At 36.0% G+C, this 27,389-nt stretch overlaps 1 protein-coding gene across 1 annotated transcript in view; it reads left to right on the top strand.

The window, feature by feature from the left end:
- Positions 1-19,464, top strand: part of ETNK1 (ethanolamine kinase 1) — a 54,483-nt gene extending 35,019 nt beyond the window's left edge. The window contains exons 5-8 of the mRNA XM_055394352.2: positions 4,515-4,598; positions 6,732-6,892; positions 13,377-13,450; positions 13,762-19,464. Coding sequence (XP_055250327.1) covers positions 4,515-4,598; positions 6,732-6,892; positions 13,377-13,450; positions 13,762-13,834 — 392 coding nt within the window. The 3' untranslated portion in view covers positions 13,835-19,464. The remainder of the gene's footprint in view (positions 1-4,514; positions 4,599-6,731; positions 6,893-13,376; positions 13,451-13,761) is intronic.
- Positions 19,465-27,389: the final 7,925 nt, after the last annotated feature.

Genomic DNA, 27,389 nt, shown 5'->3' with positions numbered 1-27,389 from the left:
TTCTTCTTTTCCCTGATTCATAAAGTGAAATTCGCTCAGTTGTGTCCGACTCTTTACGACCCCATGGACTGTTAGAGCCCATGCAATTCTTCAGGCAAAAATACTGGAGTGGGTAGCCTTTCCTTTATCCAGGGGATCTTCCCAACCCAGGGATCAAACCCAGGTCTCCTGCATTGCAGGTGGATATTTTACTAGCTGAGCCACCAGGGAAGCCCCCCATTCATAAAAACTTCATAAAAAACTTAAGACCTAATATGTAACTTTAAATGGCTGCCATTGATTATTTTTTTCTGTCAGCAAATGCAGGAAGCTAATGTATATCTATTTAAGGAAACAAAGCTTTTTTGGTCAATTACAGAGTAAGTTAGGTTTTTCTTCAGAGTTTTAAACGATATAATTAGAAAATGAGTGAGTCACCATTCGTAGTCATTTGATTGACTCTAAATCTTACTCACTTTATTATTATTCCTGAAAAAGCATTGTTGTGGTTATTTTATTGATTTTTAACAAGAGTTTTTTTTGTTAGTTTTATTTTTAAATTAAAATTTGTTATCGTATTTGTTAGTGTATATTTTCTAGGGTAGAATTATTATGAAGGATAGTCTTAACCTTGTTTTACCTTGTAGTCTAAATCACTATTTAGCATAAAATAAAATATCCCTAAATCACATAATAAAAACTTAAATGGACTGTAAAAACTTGAACTATTAAGGAAGAGCTACCTAAAATAGTTACTACTTTAGAATTTTTCCTTTACTCATACATTCACTTCCGTTGTATGTTCAACCATATACTTGAATAAGAATGTCAGAAATGCCATACTTTGTTCCTTAATGTTTCATACTTATCTGCCCGTTCCCATTTAAACATGTGCTATCACTGTGTCTGAGCATTCTCTGCAAAACTTCCATTTATTAATATTTCACTAGCATTTGACTACTTCCTGTGTGCTAGGGTTTGCTCTGTGGATTGCATGAAGAAAGGTGGAAGGGACCTGCTGCCCCTCCTACTGCCCCTCCAGGAAACGATGGAGGAGTCAGATAAGAAAACGGATGTTTACATTCAGAACGATGAGTGCTGTGGTGAAGGTGTACATGTCCAGGGTAAAGTTACTGGACTCCAGAGAAAGAGATGAAAGGAAACTTTCCCAGAATAGAATACTTCCTTTTTCTGCCTAAGAGAGAAAACATTCTGCCAACTTGAGTGTAATCGTGGTTACTTTTTGTCTCTTCTCTTCCTGCCTTAACATAACTCTGTAGAGCAGGTAGGGTGAATTGGAAACATTTTCAGGTTCTCATATTGGTTATTTTGCTTTTAATCCTTTTTTCCTTAACAACAACAAGTAAAGGAGTTCAAATGAATGCATCATGTGAATTATATAGCCTTAGTTAATTAACTTTTTTTGGTTTTAAAGTACTTTAAATATTGTTTAAACCGTACTGAGATTTGAACAATTTATTTAACTCAGAGTGGATTTCATTACTGTGAAGATAAAGGAACATAGTAATAAGAGAAAAAGTAGCTTTTGAAAAAACAAGATAGTCGTGCCATATGAGCTGTTAGTTTTTAATAGTGATGTGGAAGTTTCTCTATATAAATTGGAAATTTTAGAATTCAGAAGTGAAATTTGTAGAGGAAAAAAGTTCAGGGTATTTTTTTTTTCTTGTAGGAAAGCATTTTCCAGTAATTTGATTTTTCTGGCACCCAAAATAAGGAAAGCAGGCCTCTTTAATTCTACTTTGTTGCAGAAGATTAAATTTAAGGTTGAGTTCCACTTTGTTTGCAGTAGTTTGAAAAGAATAGTTAATGCAGATTAAAAAAAAATTTTTTTTTCCTTTTAAGCTTTGTGTCTTGTAAAATGTGAGTTTGCCAAATTTTCTTCATCTGCTACAGATTAGGTATGCCATTGTTGCTGCCATGTGGCGGCGCACCCGTGCTTCTTAAACGCACTGACTGGAGGTTTATCGCATCACTTGTTCACATGCACGGAGCCTGGTAACAGCCTCATCTGTATCTTGTTAGCTTCATTTTCTTATTTTTAAAATTTCATTATTTATAAACTCAACATAGCATTTAAAAATAAAGGCTAGTTTTAATGAATTAATGCTACTACAAAAAGTCATTGCTAAAATTTTCATACTGAAACAGATTTTAACTTTTGTTAAAATGATCTATGCTTTATTTAAATTGTATATATCTCTATAAGCAGGCATGTTTTACCTGCTGTTTTATTTATATTTGCCAAATTCTAAATATGATTTTGAAAATTGAAATTGAAGCTTTTGTTTATGTGGCTAAAGTAAGCTTCAGGACTGGGCTGTGTATTTTTATTGGCATGTAACAGTTTGTATGAGCTCTACAAGAATTTGTATTTAAAGAGCTAAAACAATCAACAGCTGTAATTTGAAAAATGGTTTATTAAAATTGTTTGGTTGACTCAGTAAGACAACTTGGTAAATCCTCTGGAATCCTCATATTTTGAAGTCTGGGTGGGTAGATAGGTATTTCCCAAATCATTATATTTAGTCTCTTTCATCCTAATCTTTTTAAACTATCATTTTTTTTTCTCCTTAAAGTAATGTTTATTGTAAAGAATAAAGGAAAAAAGGTCACTTGTCTACCATCTGAAATGAAACCAATAAAAATATTTTGTTTTGGTTTATTTCCACCATCTTTTCCCCCCTGTGTATTATGTTTCTTTTTTTTTTTTCCTTCTCTCTTCAGGCATATTTTAATAATTTGGATCACTGTGTTTACTCTTTTGTATCTTTTGTCATATAACATTTGTAATTCTCCTGGCCATTAAATAATTTTTGAAAATGAAATTTTTATCATGGCTGCAAAATATTTTGTCATAATGGTGGTCTTTACCCTGTCATTCCCAAGAGTACCTAGAAGAAAAATTTTTAAATATATTCTAACTTTTCATTTTGCAACTTATTGGTGAAGTGATTTGGTTAAAGCTTGTTCTGTCCTCCCATTCTGCAGGTTAGTGAAGTGACTTGGTTAACTTTAAGACTTTCTGCGGGATAGTTTTTGTTTCTTCAGGAATATAAATTGGTTGAGTTGCAATGGCTTATGTAGTCACCAGCTCTTAGAAACCTTATTTTGTTAATATGCATATAGATTTTGGTAACTGGACTTTTATACCTTGATGATCTCACTTATTTACTCTAGACTTGACTATTAGGAAAGTTTAGAATTATATATTAAATGCAATTATATTAATTTTTTTTTTTTTGCTTTTGTGTAAAATACTCCACTTGCTATTACATTTTTTTGGTCATATAATACTCTTTTTCTGAGTTGGAATATGATCAACATACAGTTCAAGATTAAACATATAAATTTATAGCAACACATGATAGTTAAAAGGCTCTTTGACCTGGGAAAAGCCAGTGTGTTTAAACCAGAAGTTTATTACCTCAGCTTGATGTTTTAAAAGATAGTGTAACTAGACGTGTGCTCTGTATTTTCTCAATATCAGCAGCTTAGAAACTATTCTTACAGCTTTACATCTGTGTTCATGTATCCATTTTAACTGTTGAGCCTTTTGAGTTTGTGATCCCCTGGTGTAGACAGTGACCCATTTTGATTTTTTTTCCTTAATGTTTCTCTCTCTCTCTCCCTCCCTGCCTCCCTCCCTCTCTTTTCCTCATCTGTCTTTTAAAAAATAGGACCTATATCTGTGTTGAGCCAAATCTTCTAACTAATACTCAGTATTCAAAGATGAAGCTTCCTAAGCAGGAGTTTGTCCCTTGGGTGAATGGAACAGGATAGTCTGAAGAGTTATAATAAAATTTTGCATATATATCTATATAAAGCACTAATTTAGAATAGGATTTTTTTTAGTTTATGCAAAAATTTCTCAAAAAGAAAAAATAGCTTACCTTTGTTCCTTTTAAATGATAAAATGACCACCTTAATGCTGCTCAAGTAAGCTATTGGAAACCTTAATTATGTAGCATTTTAAGAATATTTAAGAATTTGATAGCAACTATCTTAACTTAGGGAGGTTCTGTTAATCAGCAAGTGTTATAGCTTAAGTGCAGGACTAACAGAATTCAAACCTTTGAAAGTTTATGTATTTTTTCCATCTGTATACTCACTGTTGGAATATATATTAATTTTTGAGAAAATTGCATAAATTATTGTTTCCAAAGGTAGTTTTCATTTCTAACTAAACTTGAATTTTTAAGTAACTGATGCCCCCATGTGGTTAAATACATATTTGCTTTTGTTTGAATGTGGAGAATGACTGTACTTTTTGACTTTTATTTAGTATAGTGGACATTGATGTCCGCAAAGAAGCTGTTGACCTATGTATGTAATTTGAATTTTGTAAAGCTCATTGCCATAAAATTCACAGCCTTACCCTGTATTGTCTCAGAAGTGCATGTAACCAAGCACGTACAATGAGACAAAATATTGGAAGCTATTTAATTATAAATAGCATAGGGATTTTCTTATCCTATATGTGATTTCTTATGTCTTTGTTTTTGTGTCTCACATAGGTGATGTACAGTTCATTGATTATGAATATTCTGGATACAACTACCTGGCATATGATATTGGAAATCATTTCAATGAATTTGCAGGTAAAACCCAGCAGAGAACATGTTACTCTAGTGGGGTAGCATATATAACTTTGAAAGGATGCTTTTAGAATTTTTTTTTTTTTCTTTACAGAAGATCAAGTTGTGGGTAGGAGCAACAATTTTTATTTTTGACCATTTTGGTTTTTCTTTATTATTCGAGGAAACAGATGATGACCTCTTTCTTAATTTCTTAAGGAAAATAAGAGAAAAATAATGATTGTGGCTTTTGTTAAGAATTGACATAGTTGCTTCATAAATCTCATCTAATTTTTTTCTACGCACAATCCATGTTCTCAATTTACAAATGAGTAAAGTAATTCACCAAGGTCACGGTAAAATGCAGAGAACTAAGATTTGAAACCAACTTTTTTTTTAATCATTTAAAGGCCTTTGCTATTTCCATTGTGTGTGAGTGAAAGTCGCTCAGTCGTGTCCAGCTCTTTGCAACTCCGTGGATTATACAGTCCATGGAATTCTCCAGGCCAGAATACTGGAGTGGGTAGCCTTTCCCTTTTCCAGGGAATCTTCCCAACCCAGGGATCAAACCTAGGTCTCCCGCATTGCAAGTGGATTCTTTACCAACTGAACCACCAGGGAAGCCCTGGTGGAGAATTCCATGGTCAGAGGAGCCTGGCAGGCTACAGTCCATGGGGTCCTAACAGTTGGACACAGCTGAGTGACTTTGACTTTCCATTGTCTACCTGGGCTTTTTGAATGTCATCTAACTAAGAAGCTCAAGAATTCATTTCTTTATCTATAGGAAGGGAGAGTAGTTGTGCATAAAAAGAGTTATCACCATGAATATGCTTCACTCTTGAGGATACAAAAGAGGAAGCTTCAGTGATCTTAATATGATTTTGTGTAGAAAAAACTTGAAAAAGGTAGAATTTGGATATGCAAATAGAAAGGAGGGCACTGCAGGAAGAAGGAAGAAATCTTCAAGGTGAATATACCTATTCCTGTAGGATATAAAATCCGTGAAGGAGAATAGTGTCATAAGACCAGAGAAGTAAGTTTGGATCAACTTAGGATCAACTTGAATGCTAGGCAAAATACTCGGAACTAGATTAATATTTTTCAAACTGCACATCATGAGATCTGATGTGTAGGGGAATTAATTAAAGCAAAGACTGCAAAAGAAATAGAAAATATCAGAGTTGGAAGGTGTAGTTAGGGTAAATATTGTTTCATGGAATGTAGTATCAGGTACGTGTGTAAAGCTTCAATATAAAAATGTATTTATGGTTTTCACTAGTGGTCCAGTAGTTAGGATTCCGTGCTTCCAATGTAGGGGGTGCAGGTTCAATGCCTGGTTGGGGAACTAAGAGCCCACATGCTGTGTGGCCAAAAAACAAAAAATATAAAGGTCTATCCACTTAAAAGAAATACGTTTGTTACGTTGGGAGTAATGGTTAAAGATGCTTTAGAGCCACAGTTCTGGAAAATGCTCTAGATGCTAGAGTGCATAAGAATCATAAGAATCTCCTGAGGTACTGAGGTGAATGAAGATTTGTGACACCTGATGGTAGGTGGTTCAGACTTCACATTTTGAGGAAAAATTGAGGCAGTGAAAATTGATTATGGTGATCAACTGTATTGTGTATTAGAATTTAATTAGGAATATTTACTGCAAGGAGATCCAACCAGTCCATTCTAAAGGAGATCAATCCTGGGTGTTCATTGGAAGGACTGATGCTAAAGCTGAAACTGCAATACTTTGGCCACCTCATGCGACGAGTTGACTTACTGGAAAAGACTCTGATGCTGGGAAAGGTTGGGAGCGGGAGGAGAAGGGGACGACAGAGAATGAGATGGCTGGATGGCATCACCGACTCTGTGGACATGAGTTTGAGTGAACTCCGGGAGTTGGTGATGGACAGGGGGGCCTGGCGTGCTGTGATTCATGGGGTTGCGGAGAGTCGGACACGACTGAGCCACTGAACTGAACTGATGTTATGATTGGTTTATTATTTTAATAAATTCTATTTACTTAATAGTATCTAGTGTTCCAGCAAAAAATGGAGACATTTAATAATTTTTTTCTGAAAAAATAGGTAGATGGTGCGCATTATTAAAGTAGACAGAAGATATGTCATGTGTTTTAAAAAGTCTCAGTGTACTTTTCTATTTTAGGTGTGAGTGATGTAGACTATAGCCTTTATCCAGATAGAGAACTACAGGGCCAGTGGCTGCGTTCTTACCTTGAAGCCTACAAAGAATATAAGGGTTTTGGAACTGAAGTTACTGAAAAGGAAGTAGAAATACTCTTCATTCAAGTCAATCAGTTTGCTTTGGTAAGTTTAAATTTAAGTAATTAATGAAAGATTCTTGATACAATGTTAATAGCTTAAAAAAAGTTTTCCATTATTTTTTAAGCAGTTCCCATTTTGAGTTTTTTGAACTTGTTAATTGTTTAAAATAATGACCAAACAAGAGTGTTTAAAATTCCCCATTGTAATGCTTTTAAGGACAAAGATATTATTTCATTCACTACTGTATCCCCAGCCCCTAGAACAGCAGTGCCAAACTATAGGTTAAGTGCTCAATAAAATTATTTGTTCAATGAATGTATTTGAGTTAGAGTTAGGATTAAAGTGTGAAGCACTTTTTAAAAATACCGATTCTCTTTCTTTTTGTTGTAAAAAACATAATCAAGGATAGATTTATGAGAAATGAGGTTATTTCCAGAATACATGTAATCATCACATGAACTTATGTTAACGTGATTAAAAGTAGATTGGAAGAACCAGTAGAATTGTGTTCATAACTGCACAGTATTTTGTCTTCATGACCTTTGATAAACAGTTATTTCCCACATCTTTGGTATTTTAATGCTCTGTGATTTTCAAGACCCACCTCTCTTTACTCTAGATGCATCTACTTTTTCAAAATTTAATTCATTTAAATTATTTTTGAGAATGACATGATGCCATTAGCTTAGCTTTCAGCTAAGGTGTTGAGACAAATTGAATATTGGGTTGCAGTTCTTTTAGCTACTATGTCTTTTTAGTTTTAATATAATTCTCTACAATTGACATGGGAATTATTTGCTATGTAGTCTTTACAAATAGACCCTAATGGTGGCTCATGGGTGTACTGTTTCCATAGTATTAAAAGTAGCATTTCTCCAGAGCCATTCAGAATACATCTTAAGAAGATGTGCTGAAATGTGACTTCTTTACCTACTGTTCTGATGACTTTAGAACATTAATGACATGCTCTCCATTTGGTCCTAGGATGCCTGTTGTTTCTATTTATTCTTTTTTAAGCATGATCTTAAAGTAGAGAATATAGGGTTTTCTTAACAATAATGGCGTAATTGCTAAATCCAGTTAAAACTCTCTAAGTCTTTATCTTACTTTATCTTTCCATAGTGTTTGACAGTATATTTTCCCATTGATTCCAGTTTTTTATTTGTTAATTTTTGTGGTACCATTTTCCCTTGGTTTTTCTCTTTTGTGCTCTCCTGCTTGTTTGCCTCTCTGGCTCTTCTTTCTTCTTACTCCTCCTCTCATTCTCTTGCATTCTAGTGTTTCCTAGTGTTCAGATTTTGGACTCTGCCCCATTGTCTTTCTCTCTTTTGTTTTTTCTGACAGTGCCACACAGCTTGCGGGATCTTAGCTTGCCGACCAGGGATTGAACCTGGGCCCTAAGCAGGGGGAGTGCCCAGTCCTGGTCACTGGGCTGTCCGGGGATTCCCTGCTTTACATACAGTTCCCTGGCTTTTACCGCCCTTTCTCTTAATGATCCCAAGTTGAGTTTCCTCCCACTGTCAAGCTCCAGGGGACTGTATCTCTCCAGGGTCCCATTAGCATTTGACCGCGGTGTGTCCAAACTTGAATTTTATTTTCGGCATCCTGTCCTGTTTCCCTTTATTTATTCTGTATGGTACTGTTTTGACTTAATTAAAATGATGTGCGTTCTGTTGCTGTATTCTGAAACCAGGAAAGAAGGAATTATCTTTCAAGTGTTCCTCTTCTCACACTTTTTCTATTTTCAGGTTCTTTTTTTTTTAGTTCTTGAAATTCTGTGAATTCCGCCCCGTCTCTCCTTAATTTCATGACCTATGATTAAAGGACTTAATCTCTCACCTATGTTAGTCTTTACTTGTCTCTTCACCTTTAGGTTTTTTCTGTTTGTAATTCATACTGTACGTTTTAAAAGTGATCTTTCTAATAACTAGAATCTAATTTATGAATCTGATTGTGTCACTTTTCTACTTTATGGCTCCCCATGATTTAGAGTGACATATAAATGATAGCATCTACAGATTTTCTTATTTCCCACTATATGTCTCACATCCTGCTTCCTCCTCTAGCAGAGTCATCATGTTTTCTAAACACTCCAAGGTGTTTTAAGCCTGTATGCTTTTGTATAGATTATTCCCCTCTATCTAGGATGCCCTTTTCCCTGTATTTTCTGGCAAGTTCCTCTTATTCCTTATGGATGTGTCTTAAAACTCTTTCCTCCTCCTTCCTTGATCACTTGTCATGAATAAGGCTGTTTTGATAAGGGAGGAAAAGAGGTTTGAGTAATAAGATCGAGGTGTAGATGTTGTAAATAAATGATTATGTGAAAGTCACTCAGTCATGTCTGATTCTTTGCAACCCTGTGGACTGTACAGTCCATGGAATTCTCCAGGCCAGAGTATTGGAGTGGGTAGCCTTTCCCTTCTCCAGGGGATCTTCCCAACCCAGGGATCAAACCCAGGTCTCCCGCATTGCAGGTAGATCCTTTACCATCTAAGCCACCAGGGAAGCCCCAAAATAAATGGCTGGTAAATGTTTATTCCTCAGGGCATGGTCAGACTTTTAAATATTAAAAGACTTCACTTGTTATTGATTGTTTACTATAATTAATTAATGTTGAGATGATGACAAACAAAAGTAGGTATTTGCATTATAAAACCAAATAGATCATGCATGGGTTTTTTAAGCTCTGGCGAATTTTTAGACACATTGTTGGCAGACTTCATATTCTAAGTAACGTTATATTGTATAATTATATATTTATAAACATAAAAATATGTATTATTTATATATATTAAAGTTATATGAGGTTTTCAGAAAAGAGTTTGCGAATTTATTTGTTCACTATATAAAACTTCTAATTTTTCTTGGCAACAGATATGCGTAGCCTAGGAATTAAAATGCTCTTTGATAGACTTACATATCTGTAACTTCCAAATCTGAGAGAAATAGTATTAGTAAATCATAGAATCACAGATGATTATATTAGTTGTACTTCAGTATTCTCACTTTTCCATTTTTGAGAATGCAAATAATAAATGGACTGTTCCCTCACTTTCCTTTTTATTTATATATAGGGGCCTAATATAAATATAATTTTTTCATTTTCAGCCTGTAAAAGGTGTTAACCTACCAAAATAAGTGAGGTTCTATGTATAATGCTTCTCTACTATAGAATCATTTAGTTATTTTACATTACAGTATGAATAAAAATTGAGAAATACGGTTGATAACAGTGCTTGAAACATTGGGGAGAGCTGTTTTGATGTTGTTTTTAGGTGTAGAATTTCCCCTGATTTTAGTTTTCCTACTACAGAACCAGACTAATAGAGATACTACTTGCAGATGATTTTTTATATTATTAGGGTTCTCAAACATTTTGCTCTCATTGCCCTCTTTTATACTTTAAAAAATTTTTTGAAGACCGCTATGAGATCTTGTTTATATGGTTTAGTTATCAGTATTTACCATCTTGAATATTAAAACAAATTTAAAATATTTACTAAATATATATTTTTTAAAAAAGCTCATATTAACATAAACAGCATTTTAAAAATTTAAAGTAACTACTTTCCATAGCAGAAAACACTTCAGTGAGAAGAATGACATAATTTTATACTTTTACAAATTTCTCTGATGTCTAGCCTAACAAAAGCTAGACTCTCATATTTGCTTCTGCATTTCATCTCATATAATGTGTTGTTTTCTCTGAAGTGTGTGAAGATAGTCCTGTTTCACACACATATGTTGTTGGGAAAGAGAAGTATTTTGCCTTTTCAGAGATCCGTGGATATTCTTTTTTTGATGCTTCACCAAAATTCAATAAGTATTAGTTTCTTAAAGGTTGGTAGTAATGTTTAATCTGAACATAGCAGTTAACTTTTGTAGTCTTTTACATTAAACTTTGTTAGTTTACCTTACACTTTGAATGCCTGTTATACCAGTGTGTGATTTTGTAATTTTAATGTCATTCATTAGTTATTTGGAAAATATGCATTTATTAAGTTGTATAATCTTCTTGAAGTTGATGCATCTCATTATACATTGAAAAATCACACTTATTTATGTCACTGCCAATATCAGAAAAATATTAAGCACTTTATTGAGAAGCTGATAATCTCACAGAGTTGAACACAGGTTTTCCAGTGTTCTAATTTAGGTTGAATAGTCTTAAGTCTATCATTGGCAACAAATACTGTCAGTTATTTTCATTGAAATGACAAGTTCTCTTTTTTTATATTTGAGAAATGTCTGCCAAATACCCAGGTCTAATAACTAGTTCATATGTCAGTTGTTCTTTCAAGTAAAAATGATATTCCATTAAAATTGTGCAAGTTTAGGTCACAACTCAATCATATGTGTGTTACCTTGAGACAGCCTTCATACTTTGGTAGGCATCAGCCGTGCTTTATGTGTACTTCCGGTATCATCTCACAGAATGTCAGAATATTGTGTATTCAAGGGTGGAGATGTAATAAGATTAATAGTTTTAATGGCTTCATAAAGTACATTCTTTAGTGAGACTGTATTTGTATTGTGAGTGTGTGGTGGTAAAGAATAAGACCATTATACTAGTACAGTTTGGTATACTGCTGCCTTGGCTTATGTTAAGGAACCAGGAGCTTCACCCATTATTGCTTTTCCATTACTGCAAATGTAAACAGAGTCATAAAGACAAGTTACATATTAGTATTATTATGAAAATGGTTTGGGGTCTCAGAATCTTCCATGGATTCATGGACCACTTTGAGAACCGCTGACTTAGACTTTCAAAAGAAGGAGGGCATTTCATAATTCACCTTTCAATACCTGAGACACATCCTTAGATAGAAGACCATTTTTTAAAGTCTTCCTCATTTTTGTCATTCTGGTTTTGTGTAATTATAATAATTAACATTTTATTGGATGTTTGTTGTATGCAAGTGTTAGTTGCTCTGAGGTGGTTCTCCCCTCCTCCTGCCCCCCAACACACACACACACACTCACACACACACACACACGTTCTCCAATTCTCAGCAGGCAGTGATTGGCTGTCTTAAATATTTTAGTCAAGTCTGATGCTGTCTACCTGGAGATAGTATCAGATTCTATAAGTTCAGGGTTTAGTCCCACAAGACTGTTCCCTCACCCCTTTAGATGCTACTTGAAAGTCTAGGGTGTTATTGGTGCTTCTTATCAACTGACTATAAATGGGAGGTTTCCACAACTCCCTCCTTGGGGCCTATTAATTTGCCAGAGTGGCTCACGGACCTTACAGAAATATTTGCATGTGTTCACCAGTTTATCATTAATGATATTACAAGGATACAGAAGAAAGCTCGATGAAGAAGTATGGTAGAGTGAGGTCTGGAAGTGTCCTGGGTTCAGGAACTTTTGTTCCGTGGAGTTTAGGGTAGAACACACCCCTCCCTTTCCCAGCATGTGCATAGGTTGTAGTTCGTTGAACCTGGAAACTCTCCAGACCCCTTCCTTTTAGGTTTTAATGGATGCTTCATTACAGAGGCAAGATTGATTAAGTCATTGGCCATTGATTTATCTCAGTCTTCAAGCTCCTCTTCCCTCCCCTGAGGTGTGGAGGTGATGGGGTTGAAAGTTCCAACCATCTAATCACCTGGTTGGTTCCCTCTGGCAACCAGCCCTCAAGTGTAGCATCTTTCCAAAAGATACCTCAGTAACATGTGGTTGAAAGGGACTTGTTAAAGAATAACTGGACATTCTTTTCACTTTTATGGCTCTGGAACTATTTAGGAACCAAGGACAAAAGACCAGATATTATATAAAAAATGCTTTCAGTTGCTTTATGCTTAGGAAAGTCCAAGGAGCCATGAGCCAGAAACAGTGAATGTAGACCAGATGTTTATTTCTTATTATAAATGATCACACCTGCATTTTACAGATGAGGAAACAAAGATGCAGAGGGGTTAATTAAATTGCTTACAGTCACACAGCTAGTAATTTTTTTCTAGTTACAGTATTTCTGGTTACAATAGAATATTTCTTGGGAAGTGAAGTCTTAGATTCACTAAGTGAATAGTGATAGATTTTAGTAAAGCATACATACAAAATTATTGTGCAGCTCCTAATTATACCAGAGAAGGCAATGTCACCCCACTCCAGTACTCTTGCCTGGAAAATCCCATGGATGAAGGAGCCTGGTAGGCTGCAGCCCATGGGGTAGTTAAGAGTCGGACATGACTGAGACTTCACTTTCACTTTTCACTTTCATGCCTTGGAGAAGGAAATGGCAACCCACTCCAGTATTCTTGCCTGGAGAATCCCAGGGACGGGGGAGCCTGGTGGGCTTCTGTCTATGGGGTCGCACAGAGTCGGACACGACTGAAGTGACTCAGAAGCAGCAGCAGCAGATAATTGTGCACTTCAGTATTACCTGTGTTGTAGATACTTTGTGTTAAAAAGGCATCAAGAAAATATGCATGGAGTTGATGAAAGAGGAAAAAGTTACAATTTGATATTTGTTTTAAAAAGAAATCCACTATCATAATTCTTGATTTTTCTTTACTTCTTTTAGGCGTCTCATTTCTTTTGGGGATTGTGGGCTTTGATTCAAGCCAAATACTCTACTATTGATTTTGATTTCCTTGGGTAAGTTTAATTTTATTGTATGCATTACATTTGTCTCTACTCTTTTTGGATTCATTTTAGAATCCATAAGGGACATGTAGTTATTATTTTTAGTCAGATGTTACAAAAGTTGCATGCATTTAATAGTTGGTTTGCGAGGAAATCTGGTATAATCTGTTAAATGATCTCAGTATTAGAAAAGTGTCCAGTAGGTGGTGCAATAAACTAAAAATATGTCCTTTTAAATTTTAAAACAACTTAGAAGGGTGAGTGAAAATAAAGGAAGGATTAAGGTTTTTAGCTCTAATTCTGTTACTCTCTTTTCTTGATAGGTATGCAGTTGTTCGTTTTAACCAGTACTTTAAAATGAAGCCTGAGGTTACTGCATTAAAAGTGCCTGAGTAAAGAAGACATTTAATTATTCTTAAGTAGCTGAACAGTGCTTGTGGATCTTTAAGAAATTCCAAAAAGTCAATATTTGTTAAAATTCTTTTAATTTGGTTTTCTTGCTTTACAAATTATGCCTCTTAACAACCAATTTATTTTTTAAATTGTCTGAATGATGTCAAGAAATATACCTACTGCTTTCAGTATGTGGTGGGTTAGAAGTTTGTTAAATTGGCAAAAAGATACAAAGATGTCAGTTTAATCCTTTTATAATTTAATCTATGTTATATGTGAATTATTTATTATAAATTTAACATGAATTTTGTGACTGCTTTCATCTGTTCATCTGTTTGTTGAGTGTAAGCAATGGAAAATTTCCAGAGAAAATATTTTTTTTGTTACATTTTACTTTAATAAGATTAATTTCAATAAACGTTTTTGGTGTTTAGTGTAACCTTTGACACACTGTAAGTAAAATGAATCATTTACTCTTGAAATGCCAGACACTGGTTTAGATAACTTAGAATGTTTATAGAAAAATATTTGTTTAGGAGAATGAAATACATTCACTGTCTATGCTAGTGGTACATCTTTCTGAAGTATTGGAAAGCATTTTGGAGGGGGGAACATCTTAGAATTTAAATTTCCCTCTTCTTACATAGTCTGGCGGAATGGATATTAATATTTACCATATAATCCTGAAATAGATATATATGGTGGTTTTGTTACCAAAATCTGCATTAAATAATGTTTTCATGTACTATGTATGGTCATTTAAGGTACAGTTTGTTTTTAAAATTTTACTGTATCAATTTGTTTCTAACCAAAAATTTTGTTTCACTTATTGGGATATTCTGTATTTTGTTTGTTATTAAATAGTAGCTAGTATAGCAGTTACTAATTTTTGAAACAAAGGTAGAATGCTTATAATATTTGGGAACAAGAAAATGTCATTTAGATTAATTCTTTTTTACTTCTCCAGATTCATTCCTTACACTGTGGTTTTATGTTTTAGTTTGGTTTCTGTGTCTTTAGAATGATAGCAAATGATTACTTGATAACATGTAGTTTCAGAGAAATAAGTTGAGGTGGTTAAAAGAATTAAATAAGGAACATTTAGAACATCAATCCTGTACACTTAAAATCTGATGTAACAGTGTGAAATACTCATGGTAGGAGGGCTTCTGTTTGTTTTGATTTCTTTTGATTTTGTTTGTTTTTGTCTGTGAGAGGATGACAGTTATTATTTGGAAGGAACTTGTGTCTTTGGGATAGATAAGCAAACTTCAAGTTTTGAAGACTGCTATGTGGAGAGGCAGTCATGGTTAACTTTGCTTAGAAAATTAGTCTGAGAAGTTTTGCACACTTTGGTCACATAAGTGCCCATGTACAAGGTTGGCTTAATGGATCTGCATATTCAGAATATGCAACTGCAAATTTATCCTCTGAGAAATCTTCTGGGGAGTCTGATGTATTATTCCAAATGACTTATACTCTCAGATAAGTGCTTTAAAATACTTGGATTAGCTCAAGATGTTTAAAACTAGTAAAGTAAGTAGAAACACAGGCATTTAAAATGGTAAATTCTAGTTACATGAGTAGAATCTTAAAATCTGTTTGAATCTGTAACAGTGTTAGCCACAATTTGTTTCCTACCTCCCCAATGTTGCAAATGTTCGTTTGTTTTTATAAACCGTATTACCCCTTGGATCAGTAGAATTTTACCTAATTAACTAAAGGAAAGGAACCAATTAAACAGTTAATAGCTTTTTATAGAATGTTAAGAGTAAACTTGAGAAATTGTTTTTGGTGGAATTTTCATCTGGCTGGAACATTTTCTTAGAACAATGAAGAATATGTAGGACTCGAGGGTTTTTTTTGCTTTCTGACTTCTTAAAAGTGAAACAGTATATATCTTGGAGAAAGGTGGGAGGAGAGGAGATCATTTTTCTATCTTCCTCCATATTCTTCAGACTATTTTGAATAGAGATTCACTGAGCCATTGCTGGTAGACTGCATAGCTGCTTGCTGTGACACCGTTGTAAGTGGTTCAGAGAGATTCAGGAAGTGAATGTAAAGGGGAATAAAGACTCTCACTTTAGCCCTAGGCAGTGGATCTTGGGAACAAAATAAGATACTTAAGATATTTCTCCCATTCTCTGGGGTGTCATGATGTTCTCACTTCTTTGCAGGTTTTGGGGATCATACTTCAGCCTAATAATAGAGCTAAAAATTGCTTCCCTTTGAATTGACCATTTAAGGGATTCTCAAGGGAAAACATCCCTCTAAAATTTGTCCTGTGGCTTGCTGAGATGTCTTTTGCCTTTTTATGTTAAGGAACTTGAATGCCTTACCTAATAACTGATAGTAAGCTCATTTTGTAAATATGAAAATGGTTGTTAGCGAAGTGGCATTCATGTATACTCATTGTTAGTCAGTAGACCATAGTGGCCTGGATGCTTAAACAAGCAGAATTCCACAATTCTTTTCCCCTTTGTTCCTTACCTACTTGTGTAATCTTACCTGACCAGTAATACTTGACTTTTTTCCCTCCAGACCCCATGCTACCACCACTTTCTGGGAATTAAAGAGATGTGGTAGTAAATCATACTGTTCACGTGATCATTTGAGATCAATATGAGCACAAAACTCATCAACTAGGTCTGCCTGGAATGTATATAAAACAGTGTAAATAAAAGTTTGTAAATTAGTGTGAATTGTATCTTGCTTATGAGATTGTGTATTGTTTTTGCATTCTCTTCCCTTTTGTAGACATTTTTCTGTAAGGAAATGATCCAGCTCTTTGGTTTTAGACTGGAAATAACCAACAGATGGGGCGGTACAGTGGGATAACAAGAGGAACTGGAAATAGGGTTATCCATTTTTGTTAACGTCAGTACTTACTTGTTTAGCCTCTCAGTGCCTAATATGACTTTTTTTCATTCTTTATTTGGCCATTAGTTTTTGGAGGTTAGATTCTTGCAAACATTAAATTAATACCCTGTAAGAATTCCATTCTTTTGAGTCATGATTCTAAACTAAAACAAATTAAAAATGCAGTTTTATGATTGCAAACTGAAGTATTACCCTTTTCTATTTTCAAAGCTGTTAACTTTTTTCTACCAAAAAACCACTTTCAATTTTTATATATCTCAATATGACTCTTAAGTCCCATATGTGCAAGGGAGATGATAAATAATAGTTTCTAGTTCAACTTAGGCATATCTCAGTTGGCTTCTCTAAGTATGAAATTGTTCATTAGGGGATTGTAAAATACAGAAAAAGATAGAACTGTTCTTTTAATGACAGCATTCCATTTTTGTGGAACTAGGAATGTTTAGTTTAACTTCATAAACATATTATGAAAGCTTCCAGATTTAAAGGAAAAATTCTCCCTAAACGCTCTGAATTAAAAGTTAAAAACCTCCACTTTTAAAGTTATATAGGTATTTCTTTCTTACATTTTCTGTACCATTTTCAAAATCCTTCATAATGTAAATGAGAAAACTATCATTTTGATTTTCTGCTTTACATTGCTTTTAATAAGCATTTTATATTGCGTTCCAAAGTGATATAGGCAAGCTTTTAATATTAGTCATTTGTTCAGTTAATAGAGTTAAGAATGCTTTATGCTAGAAGGAAAGTTTTGTTATTGATGGCAACTTGCATCACTCAACACAAAAGGCAAACGCTAGTAACTATTATGTACCAAGGAAAGTGAATTATAAGGATGTCCTAAAGTAACTTTAATTTTTATTTCAAAATTGATTTGCTCTGAATATTCTAATATAGTTCGTTAGATTTTAGAATGTGTTTGACTGGAAACTTGGTTACATATTAGGGCAATTTGTTTTTATTTCTTTTTTTAACAAAAGATATTAGTTATAGGAACCGCCTTTTTTTTCTGTTACATACCACTTGTGTGATTAGAGTGTTTTGTCTTGGGTTTGGTGTCTTCAGACAGAAAAGTGTAGCGATTATTTTAGATGAATTTTCCCCCATCTTTGAAGTTTAGTGTGTAAATGTATTGCTCTAAAAGAAAATGCTTGAGTTTGCATTACGTGAGTACTTGAAAAGCTGAAATTAATAAGATATATTACATGATGAATTGGATTTTTCTGAACAGGTTTTACACTAAAATTTTCCTTTCTGGATTGTAATTTGAAATGGACAGATTTCAACCATTTGAATAGAAAAAATAATGGTAGTGCTTGTAGAAAATACCTTTTTGAGTTTGAGGCATTCAGAAGTCAAGTTTTTAGTAGGGTTCTATCCTGGAATCTGCTTTCTCTTCTTTCCTATACTTAATGCACTTACTATGCTACTGATGTTATCAAACAGCCAGTTAAAATCTGTGCATTATGCATCCTATGACTTTTCTACTTATGAAAAAAGTTGCTCTGTAAAACACTCTTCATCCCTAAATGTAGACATATTTTTGTTTACATCTTGCCCATTAATGGTATTAATACCATTAATCATTTTGACAAAACACAAGTTGTTTATAAAAACTGAAAACATTGTGTGTTATATTTAAACTAGTTAGTGAAGAGTAAGAAAAAGCTGGCTGATTTGAATTGTTCCATTAGTTAAATTTCAAAACTCTTAAGGAAGGGACTTTAAGAGAGAGACCAAGATCTGATGATATCCATGAATACTAGATCCTATGAACTGGAAAAGGACCACCTCCCAAAGCAAAGCAGTGGTGGAAATAAGAGCACTTGCATGGTTGTGGTGTGCTGCTACCTAATTTATGTAGTGACACACTGACATTTTTATTGTTCAGTAATCTGAGGAAGTTTCCTGTTACTTCCATGTACTAAAGTAATTGTAAATTGGTGGAATTTGCAAAGAGAAGAGTTTTAAACTCTGTTCTGTTTAGGAGCCTTTGTATAGCTGGGTGAAGTTTCAATGATTCGAAGTATTTGGATTTTAAAATACACTATTATTTTAAGAAAGAAGACCTGGCATTATTCCATGTTCTTAAATGATAGTGTCCTTATTGGTTTCAGAAGAAAAAAGCTAAATAACTGTCATTAAATAACTGTCATTGCATTAGCTGTATGTTGAATTGGGAAATTGTGGCATAAAGGTTAAATTTGTGTTTATCAAATGTGAAACATAGTAGTGTAATGCTGCTCTGTAAATACTGTAAGTGCTACAAATAGTCTCAGCACTGAAAATGTATTGATACCTCTCAAATGAATGCAGCGTTTGAGGTAGGTGTATTTGATATGCCTCAGAAAGTATCTGAGTGTCTGAGAACTTGCAATCTGTTTGGTAATGAAGATACTTCCTGGTTTTTGTTGCTTATTTTCATGTTTCAAATTTAATTTTTACATTTTTACTGCTGTTAATTTAAGTAAAATTTGTTCTGTGGTTAAAATGGGGTTGCCAGTGCAAAAATTAAAAACAGCCTCATTCATGTAACTGCTTAAATAAAAATGCAGTTTTGCTATATGTTCACAAACTTTAATGAATCTTTATTTCTGTTTAAATATAAGTGATGTTTAGGCTTTATTTCTGTTTAATAAGGCCTTTTACCATTGATTAAATGAAGGAATGTATCTTTTTGAAGAGATTTATATTCTGTAAATAAAAATTGGTTGTAACAATAAAGTTGAGTTCTAACTGCTTGTATCCATAAATCTTGTGACTTCAACTTATTTTTGTTGTTTTCCTTTTGTAGAGAAAGCTTTTCAGTGTTCATGTGTAACTGTTTGTATATTTGAAGTTGTTCAGTTGCTCAGTTGTGTCTCTCTGTAACCCCATGGACTACAGCACTCCAGTCCCTGCTATCCTTCACTGTTTCCTGGAAGAGTTTACTCAAACTCAGGTCCATTGAATCAGTGATGCTCTCCAGCCATCTTATCCTCTGTTGCTGCCTTCTCCTGCCATCAGTCTTCCCCAGCATCAGAGTCTTTTCCAATGAGTCGGCTCTTCACATCAGATGGCCAAAATATTGGAGCTTCAACTTAGCATCAGTCCTTCCAATGAATATTCAGGGTTAATCTCCTTTAGGATTGAGTTCATACTGATACCTCCAATATCTAATTCAACTTTCTAGAGTTCTTCCTTGCCTCTCCAAACAAATATTTCATATTTGTTTTTCTTATTTCCTTACTGTAAAAATATAGATACATATTTTGTCAAGAATACCATAGTAATGTATCCTTTTCAGTGTATCTTATGAGATTGTTGTTATAGTCACTAAGTCATGTCTGACTCTTTTGCCACCCATGGACTGTAACCTGCCAAGCTTCTTTGGGATTTCCCAGGCAAGAATACTAGAGCGGGTTGCCATTTCCTTCTCCAGGGAATCTTCCCAATCCTGGGTTTGAACCTGGGTCTCTTGCTTTGGCAGACGAATTCTTTACCGCTAAGCCTCCTGGGAAGTTATGTGAGGTATAAATACATTAATATGTATATTCAGTTCAGTTCAGTCGCTCAGTCGTGTCCGACTCTCCGCGACCCCATGAATCACAGCACGCCAGGCCTCCCTGTCCATCACCAACTCCCGGAGTACACTCAAACTCATGTCCACAGAATCGGTGACGCCATCCAGCCATCTCATTCTCGGTCGTCCCCTTCTCCTCCCGCCCCCAACCTTTCCCAGCATTAGAGTCTTTTCCAGTGAGTCAACTCGTCGCATGAGGTGGCCAAAGTATTGCAGTTTAAGCTTTAGCATCAGTCCCTCCAATGAACATCCAGGATTGATCTCCTTTAGAATGGACTGGTTGGATCTCCTTGCAGTATAAGGGACTCTCAAGAGTCTTCTCCAACACCAGAGTTCAAAAGCATTGATTCTTCGGCGATCAGCCTTCTTCACAGTCCAACTCTCACATCCATACATGACCACGGGAAAAACCATTGCCTTGACTAGACGGACCTTGGTTGGCAAAGTAATGTCTCTGCTTTTTAATATACTATCAAGGTTGGTCATAACTTTCCTTCCAAGGAGCAAGCGTCTTTTAATTTCATGGCTGCAATCAGCATCTGCAGTGATTTTGGAGCCCAAAAAAACAAAGTCTGACACTGTTTCCACTGTTTTTCCATCTATTTCCCATGAGGCCTCCCTATCCATCACCAACTCCCAGAGTTCACTCAAACTCATGTTCATCGAGTCAGTGATGCCATCCAGCCATCTCATTCTCTGTCGTCCCCTTCTCCTCCTGCCCCAATCCTTCCCAGCGTCAGAGTCTTTTCCAGTGAGTCAACTCTTCACATGAGGTGGCCCAAGTATTGGAGTTTCAGCCTTAGCATCAGTCCTTCCAGTGAACACGCAGGATTGATCTCCTTGCAGTACAAGGGACTCTCAAGAATCTTCTCCAACACCACAGTTCAAAAGCATCAATTCTTCGGCGATCAGCTTTCTTCATAGTCCAACTCTCCCATCCATACGTGACCGGTTTTAATCTTAGTTACTTGATTAAAATGTCTCCCAGGTTTTTGAAGCTGTGCAGGATTTTTTTTTTTTTCTGTTAATTTTAGCATCCATTGATAGTTTTTGCTCTTAGACAGTATTGTGATGTTTGCATGATGTTGCTTTTCTGTTTCCCTCTTTCCTTCTAATTCATAAATTAGAATTTTACTCTTAAGGAAAAGCTGTACCTTTGTTTATTTACTTTTATTTATCCAACCAGTAAGGACGCAAGGATGTTCTGTGAGCTGTAATTTTTTTTCAATCATTGTAGTGCTCAATTAGTTTCAGCTTGGTGATTGAGAGCTCCTTCACTGTATTGGCTGCTGTATTCTTTCAACATTGTCCATATCATTTCTAGAGCACTTCCTTTTCTGGCAATATAAGGTATTCCAGGCTAGATTTGTACTTTCCCTGCCCCAACCCTTAGTTCAAATACTTAAGAAGGAGCCTTAGCATTTTTTAATTTTTAAAGAATATTTAGAAATTAAGGTCTTAACCATTTTTGGGCATTACTGCTTCTGAATTCCATCAGTGGACAGAATTAGGAAATACTAGGGACGGGGGAGCCTGGTGGGCTGCCGTCTGTGGGGTCACACAGAGTTGGACATGACTGAAGTGACACAGCAGCAGCAGCAGAGTCACAGTGCTTTACCTGGTGGCTCAGATGGTAAAGAAACTGCCTGCAGTGCAGGAGATCTGGGTTCAATATCTGGGTTGGAAAGATCCCCTGGAAAAGGGAATGGCAACCCACTCCAGTTTTCTTCCCTGGAGATTTCCATGGACAGAGTAGCCTGGCAGGCTACAGTCCATGGCGTCACAGAGTCGGACACAACTGAGCAACACAACTTTTTTCAGAAAAGTCACCAGAATTGTTTAGTGCACTCTCATATATCCTTTCCAGAGTTCCCCTATTAATATTTTACTTCCTTTGCTGTACCCTTTTCTATGGTATTTCTTTTTGTGAATTAGTTGAGTAATTTGCACACATAAATCTTTGTGTGTGTATGTGTGTTCAGTCGCTCATTCATGTCCGACTCTTTGCGACTCCCTGGACTGTAGCCCGCCAGGCTCCATTTTCCATGGGATTCTCCAGGTAAGACTACTGGAGTGAATTGCCTTGCCTTCCTCCACAGTATCTTCCCAACCCAGGTGTTGAACCCATGTCTCATGTCTCCTGCATTGGCAGGCGGGTTATTTACTACTAGTGCCACCTGAGAAGTCCCATAAATCTTGACCTCTCATTGTTTCAATACTTGTATTTCCTAAGAACACTCATTTTACCTCTGATAGTGATCATTGAAATGAATGTTCCTCGTAGTATTTCTTTTTTGTTTTTTGGCTGCTTTCAAGACCTCTTTTTAATTGGTTTTCAGCAATTTGGTTGTAATGCATTTTGGTGTGATTTTCTTTCTATTTATCATCCTGCCTGGGTTTTGACCATTTTGAATCTATAAATTTATGTCTGTTACCAAATTTGGGGAAGTTTCAGCCATTATTTCTTCAAGTATTAGTTCAGACCTGTTCTATCTTCTCTTTATGGGTCCCTGATTACATGTGATTAGACTGTTTGAAGTTGTTCAGTCAAATACTGGAGTGGGTTGCCATTCCCTTCTCTAGGGGACCTTCCCGATCCAGGGGTTGAACCCAGGTCTCCTGCATTGCAGGTAGATCCTTTATCGTCTGAGCCACCAGGGTGGGAAATGTTCTTGAAGAAGGTATTGATAAATTCTTTATTGTCAGAGTGTGGTGTTATACAAAGTTATATATATTTATGTGTATATATGTGTGTGTGGTGTGCATACAATTTATCCTCATTATTCCTGGATTCCATATTGGTAAATTTGCCTACTTGTTAAAATTTGTTTAATATGCCCAAAGTCAATTCTTGGGCTGCTCTTGTCTCCTATTGTCATGTGCAGAGTAATGAAAAGTTTGAGTTCCCCTGACACATGAATTCCCAGCTGAGGTAGCATGAGCTGATATTCTGCCTTTTGTTTCAGCTCTCATACTGTCAATGTTCTTTTCGTCATGTGGTTAGTGCCACATTTTTCACATTTTTGTGCACTTCGTTGACAATTTCACTGTTTAAAATGGCTCTCGAAACAGCCCTGAAGACTTCCTTGGTTTGGTCTCAGCTCTTCAGCTCAGATTCGTCTAACCTCTTGCCTTATGCTTTTAGAGCAGCACCCACCTGCTCATAGTTCTGGGACATATCAGTCTTGTTGAAAACCCCCTGAATTTTTCCCCATGCTTCTTGTCCACTTACCAGGTTAATGCTTGGCTTTGTTAAAGCTTTTAGAAGCTCTTTGTAGACTACTTTGGAAGTATCGCTTCCAGAAAGCCATCCCCATGCTTGTGCAATCATCCCTTCTAGCCCTTTTGCCCTCCTCACTGCAGTGTCCAGGAATACCTCTTATCAGCGAATGTATCCGTAATTGTCTGGTTACGTGTTTGCCTTCCTGAGTGTATTTAATGAGACTTTACAACATGATCCTTGATGGGACTTATTCTTGTTGTTCAGTCACTAAGTTGTATCTAACTTGTGACTTCAAAGACTGCAGCACACCCAACTTCCCTGTCCCTCACTGTCTCCCAGAATTTGCTCAAACTCAATGTCCATTGAGTCGATGATGCCATCTAACCATCTCATCCTGTCATTCCCTTTTTCTGCCCTCAGTCTTTCCCAGCATCAGTCTTTTCCAGTGAGTCGGCTCTTTGCGTCCATTGGCCAAATTATCGAAGCTTTAGCTACAGCATCAGTCCTTGCAATGAATATTCAGGGTTGATTTCCTTTAGGCTTGACTGGTTTGATATTGCTGTCCAAGGGACTCCAGGAGTCTTCCACAGCACTACAATTCAAAAGCATCAATTATTTGGCACTCAGCCTTTATGGTCTGACTTTCACGTCTGTACATGGCTACTGGAAAAACCATAGCTTTGACTGTATGGACCTTTCAATTTATATTTGTTGAATGAATGAATCAAAGTATTGAATGATTAGGGAATATTCCTAAGCAAAAAATACTAAGTGAAATAAAAAGGCAGTATTTGATTTTGGAGAGAGGTTAGCCATGGAAATGGCTCTCCAGAATAGCTTTTCCTCAGTTGATATGATACCAGAAAAGCAATTTCATTAGGGAAGCTGTGCTTCATTCCCTTGGAAGTTAGAAAATCTTTTTTTTTTAATGTATACTTCTGCCGGGCTTGGTTTTATTTATTTTTTTAAAAAAATTATTTAATTGGAGGCTAATTACTAATTACTGTATTGGTTTTGCCATACATTGACATGAATCTGCCCCGGGTGTACATGTGTTCCCCATCTTGAACCCCCCTCTCACCCTCCTCCCCATCCCATCCCTCTGATTCATCCCAGTGCACCAGTCCTGAGCATCCTGTATCATGCACGAATGGATAAGAAACCTGTGGGACATATACACAATAGAGTATTAGCAATTAAAAAGAATACATTTGAATCAGTTCTAATGAGGTGGCTGAAACTGGAGCCTATTATACAGAGTGAAGTAAGCCAGAAAGAAAAACACCAATACAGTATACTAACGCATATATATGGAAAATCACAATCGTTAATATTTCTCCAAATTGGGGCTCAACTAAATAAAAAAGCCAAGTGCACCAGTCCCGAGCATCCTGTATCATTCATCGAACCTGAACTGGCGATTCGTTTCACATATAATATACATGTTTCAATGCCATTCTCCCAAATCATCCCACCCTCACCCTCTCCCACAGAGTCCAAAAGACTATTCTATACATCTGTGTCTCTTGCTGTCTCGTGTGGTATTGGAGAAGACTCTTGAGAGTCGCTGTACTGCAAGGAGATCCAACCAGTCCATTCTAAAGGAGATCAATCCTGGGTGTTCATTGGAAAGACTGACGCTAAAGCTGAAACTGCAATACTTTGGCCACCTCATGCGACGAGTTGACTCACTGGAAAAGACTCTGATGCTGGGAAAGGTTGGGGGCGGGAGGAGAAGGGGACGACCGAGAATGAGATGGCTGGATGGCATTACCGACTCTGTGGACATGAGTTTGAGTGAACTCCGGGAGTTGGTGATGGACAGGGAGGCCTGGCGTGCTGTGATGCATGGGGTCGCAGAGAGTCGGACACAACTGAGCGACTGAACTGAACTGAACTGAACTGATGCAGGGTTATCGTTATCATTTTTCTAAATTCCATATATATGCGTTAGTATACTGTATTGGTGTTTTTCTTTCTGGCTTACTTTACTCTGTATAATAGGCTCCAGTTTCATCCACTTCATTAGAACTGATTCAAATGTATTCTTTTTAATTGCTGAGTAATACTCTACACTGACCAGAATTCAGTGTTCTTAGAATCTAGCATCCCACCAGCTGTTCAAACCCCCTCACCCAGTGTGTATTTTTTAAGATGTATGTCCAATAACATTAAAACAATCAGTGAAAGATTTTTTCCCACTCTAAATGAGTTTCTGTCAGAATCTCTATTATTTTTTTCGTAAAATCACATAAATGTCAGTAAAACATCGACTTACACCAGAACCTTATTTTTTTAAAAGCACCCATTATTCATAATTTGTTATGTGGGGAACCATCTACTTTTTTCTAAAGGTTTGGCAGTTGCATTGGATTGTCTCCTGTCCCTTCTTAGCACAACCAGAATATCACAAAAGAGGAATACACCTAAAACTACACTGATATATCAGATATCTTTACTGTATTACTTTAACACACGATCATGAATCAAACATCCAAATTTCTACTACAGTTTCTCTCATTGGTCTTTCTCAGCTTTTTATATTGTGAATCTTTATGATAACTGAAAATTACTTAGTCTTTTATATAAACTATGTATTATCTAGTTAATAAGAATTGCCTTTTTAATCTCACAACATTTCAAGAATCTAACTCAAACTGTTGTCTTTTTCCCTCTTTGTAACACTTTGAAAAGAACTTAAAATTTTATTGTACTTCTTGCAGTTTTTTTTTTTTTCCTCACATAGAAGCAGAAGGCTGTGTAGGTGCCTTGTAAAATGCTGTCTTGTGACATCCCTAACAACTTAAAGCAATCCTGCTAAAAAAGATTTCTGAGTTCCAGCTTTGAAATAGTCTCAAAAGAAAAAATCAGCAAGTAAGAAAACAACCACTTGGCTGCATTAGCCAGTGAGTTTCCTTCTTGATTAGAGGAGCTGAGTTTATTTTTTTTCTTTCTCTTCATGTTACCTGAGATTGTGTTGACCACAACAGCTCATTTATCTTTTGCCTTAAAAAACTTAGTGGCTGTTGCTAAGTGGGTGTTGCTTACTGGGTGTTGCTAATAGTGCCAGTCTTTGGGTAGGTTGAATGGAGTTTAGTTATTTTTCTTTTTCCTTGTCAACTCAGAGTATCTTTTTTTGGAGACAATCAGAAACTAGAGGGCAAGTATTGCATGGTGGAAAGATCTTGTTCGGGTGGCAGAAATTTCCAGTAATGACCAGGAGTTTTATGGGCTTCATTTTCTCATTTTTCTCAGATTAAATAAGTTTACCTCTAGAGTCTCTTTTAGTTCTAAAATACTAGAATACAATAACCAAAATACTTTTGTAAAGATTTTGTTGTTCAGTTGCTCAGTCGTGTCCAACTCTTTGTGACCCCCTGGACTGCAGCATTCCAGATTTCCCTGTCCTTCACTAGCTCCTGGAGTTTTCTCAAAAACTCATGTCCACTGAGTTGATGATGCCATCCAACCTTCTCATCCTCTGAAACCCACTTCTCCTGCCCTCAATCTTTCCCAGAAACAGGGTGTTTTCTAATGAGTCAGCTCTTCGCATCAGGTGGCAGAAGTATTGGAGCTTCAGCCTCAGCATCAGTCCTTCCAATGAATATTCAGGGTTGATTTGCTTTAGGATTGACGGTTTGAAAAGCTTACATAGAAGAATTGGGACTCTCCTGTATTCTTCTGCACTCTGGCACATCCCTGCTCTTCCTGTGCTATGCTCCCTGCTTGAACTGCAGCTGGTACAGGGGCTCATTCTCCCTATAGCATCATCTTAGCTAAACAATGGATAGTGCAAGGAGGTACCTTGTCTTTGGAGGTCTCAGGCTTTGAGTGTCACTTCTTCGAGTCTTTTCTTTCTGAAATATTACATAGGTTTTTGCCAAATAAGTCAT

This window comes from Moschus berezovskii, chromosome 6, assembly GCF_049115385.1.
Source record: "Moschus berezovskii isolate FMDL1 chromosome 6, NW_MosBer_1.0, whole genome shotgun sequence".
NCBI lineage: Eukaryota > Metazoa > Chordata > Mammalia > Artiodactyla > Moschidae > Moschus > Moschus berezovskii.
Note: the sequence above shows the minus strand (reverse complement) of the source record. Positions and strands in the feature narration are given on the sequence as shown.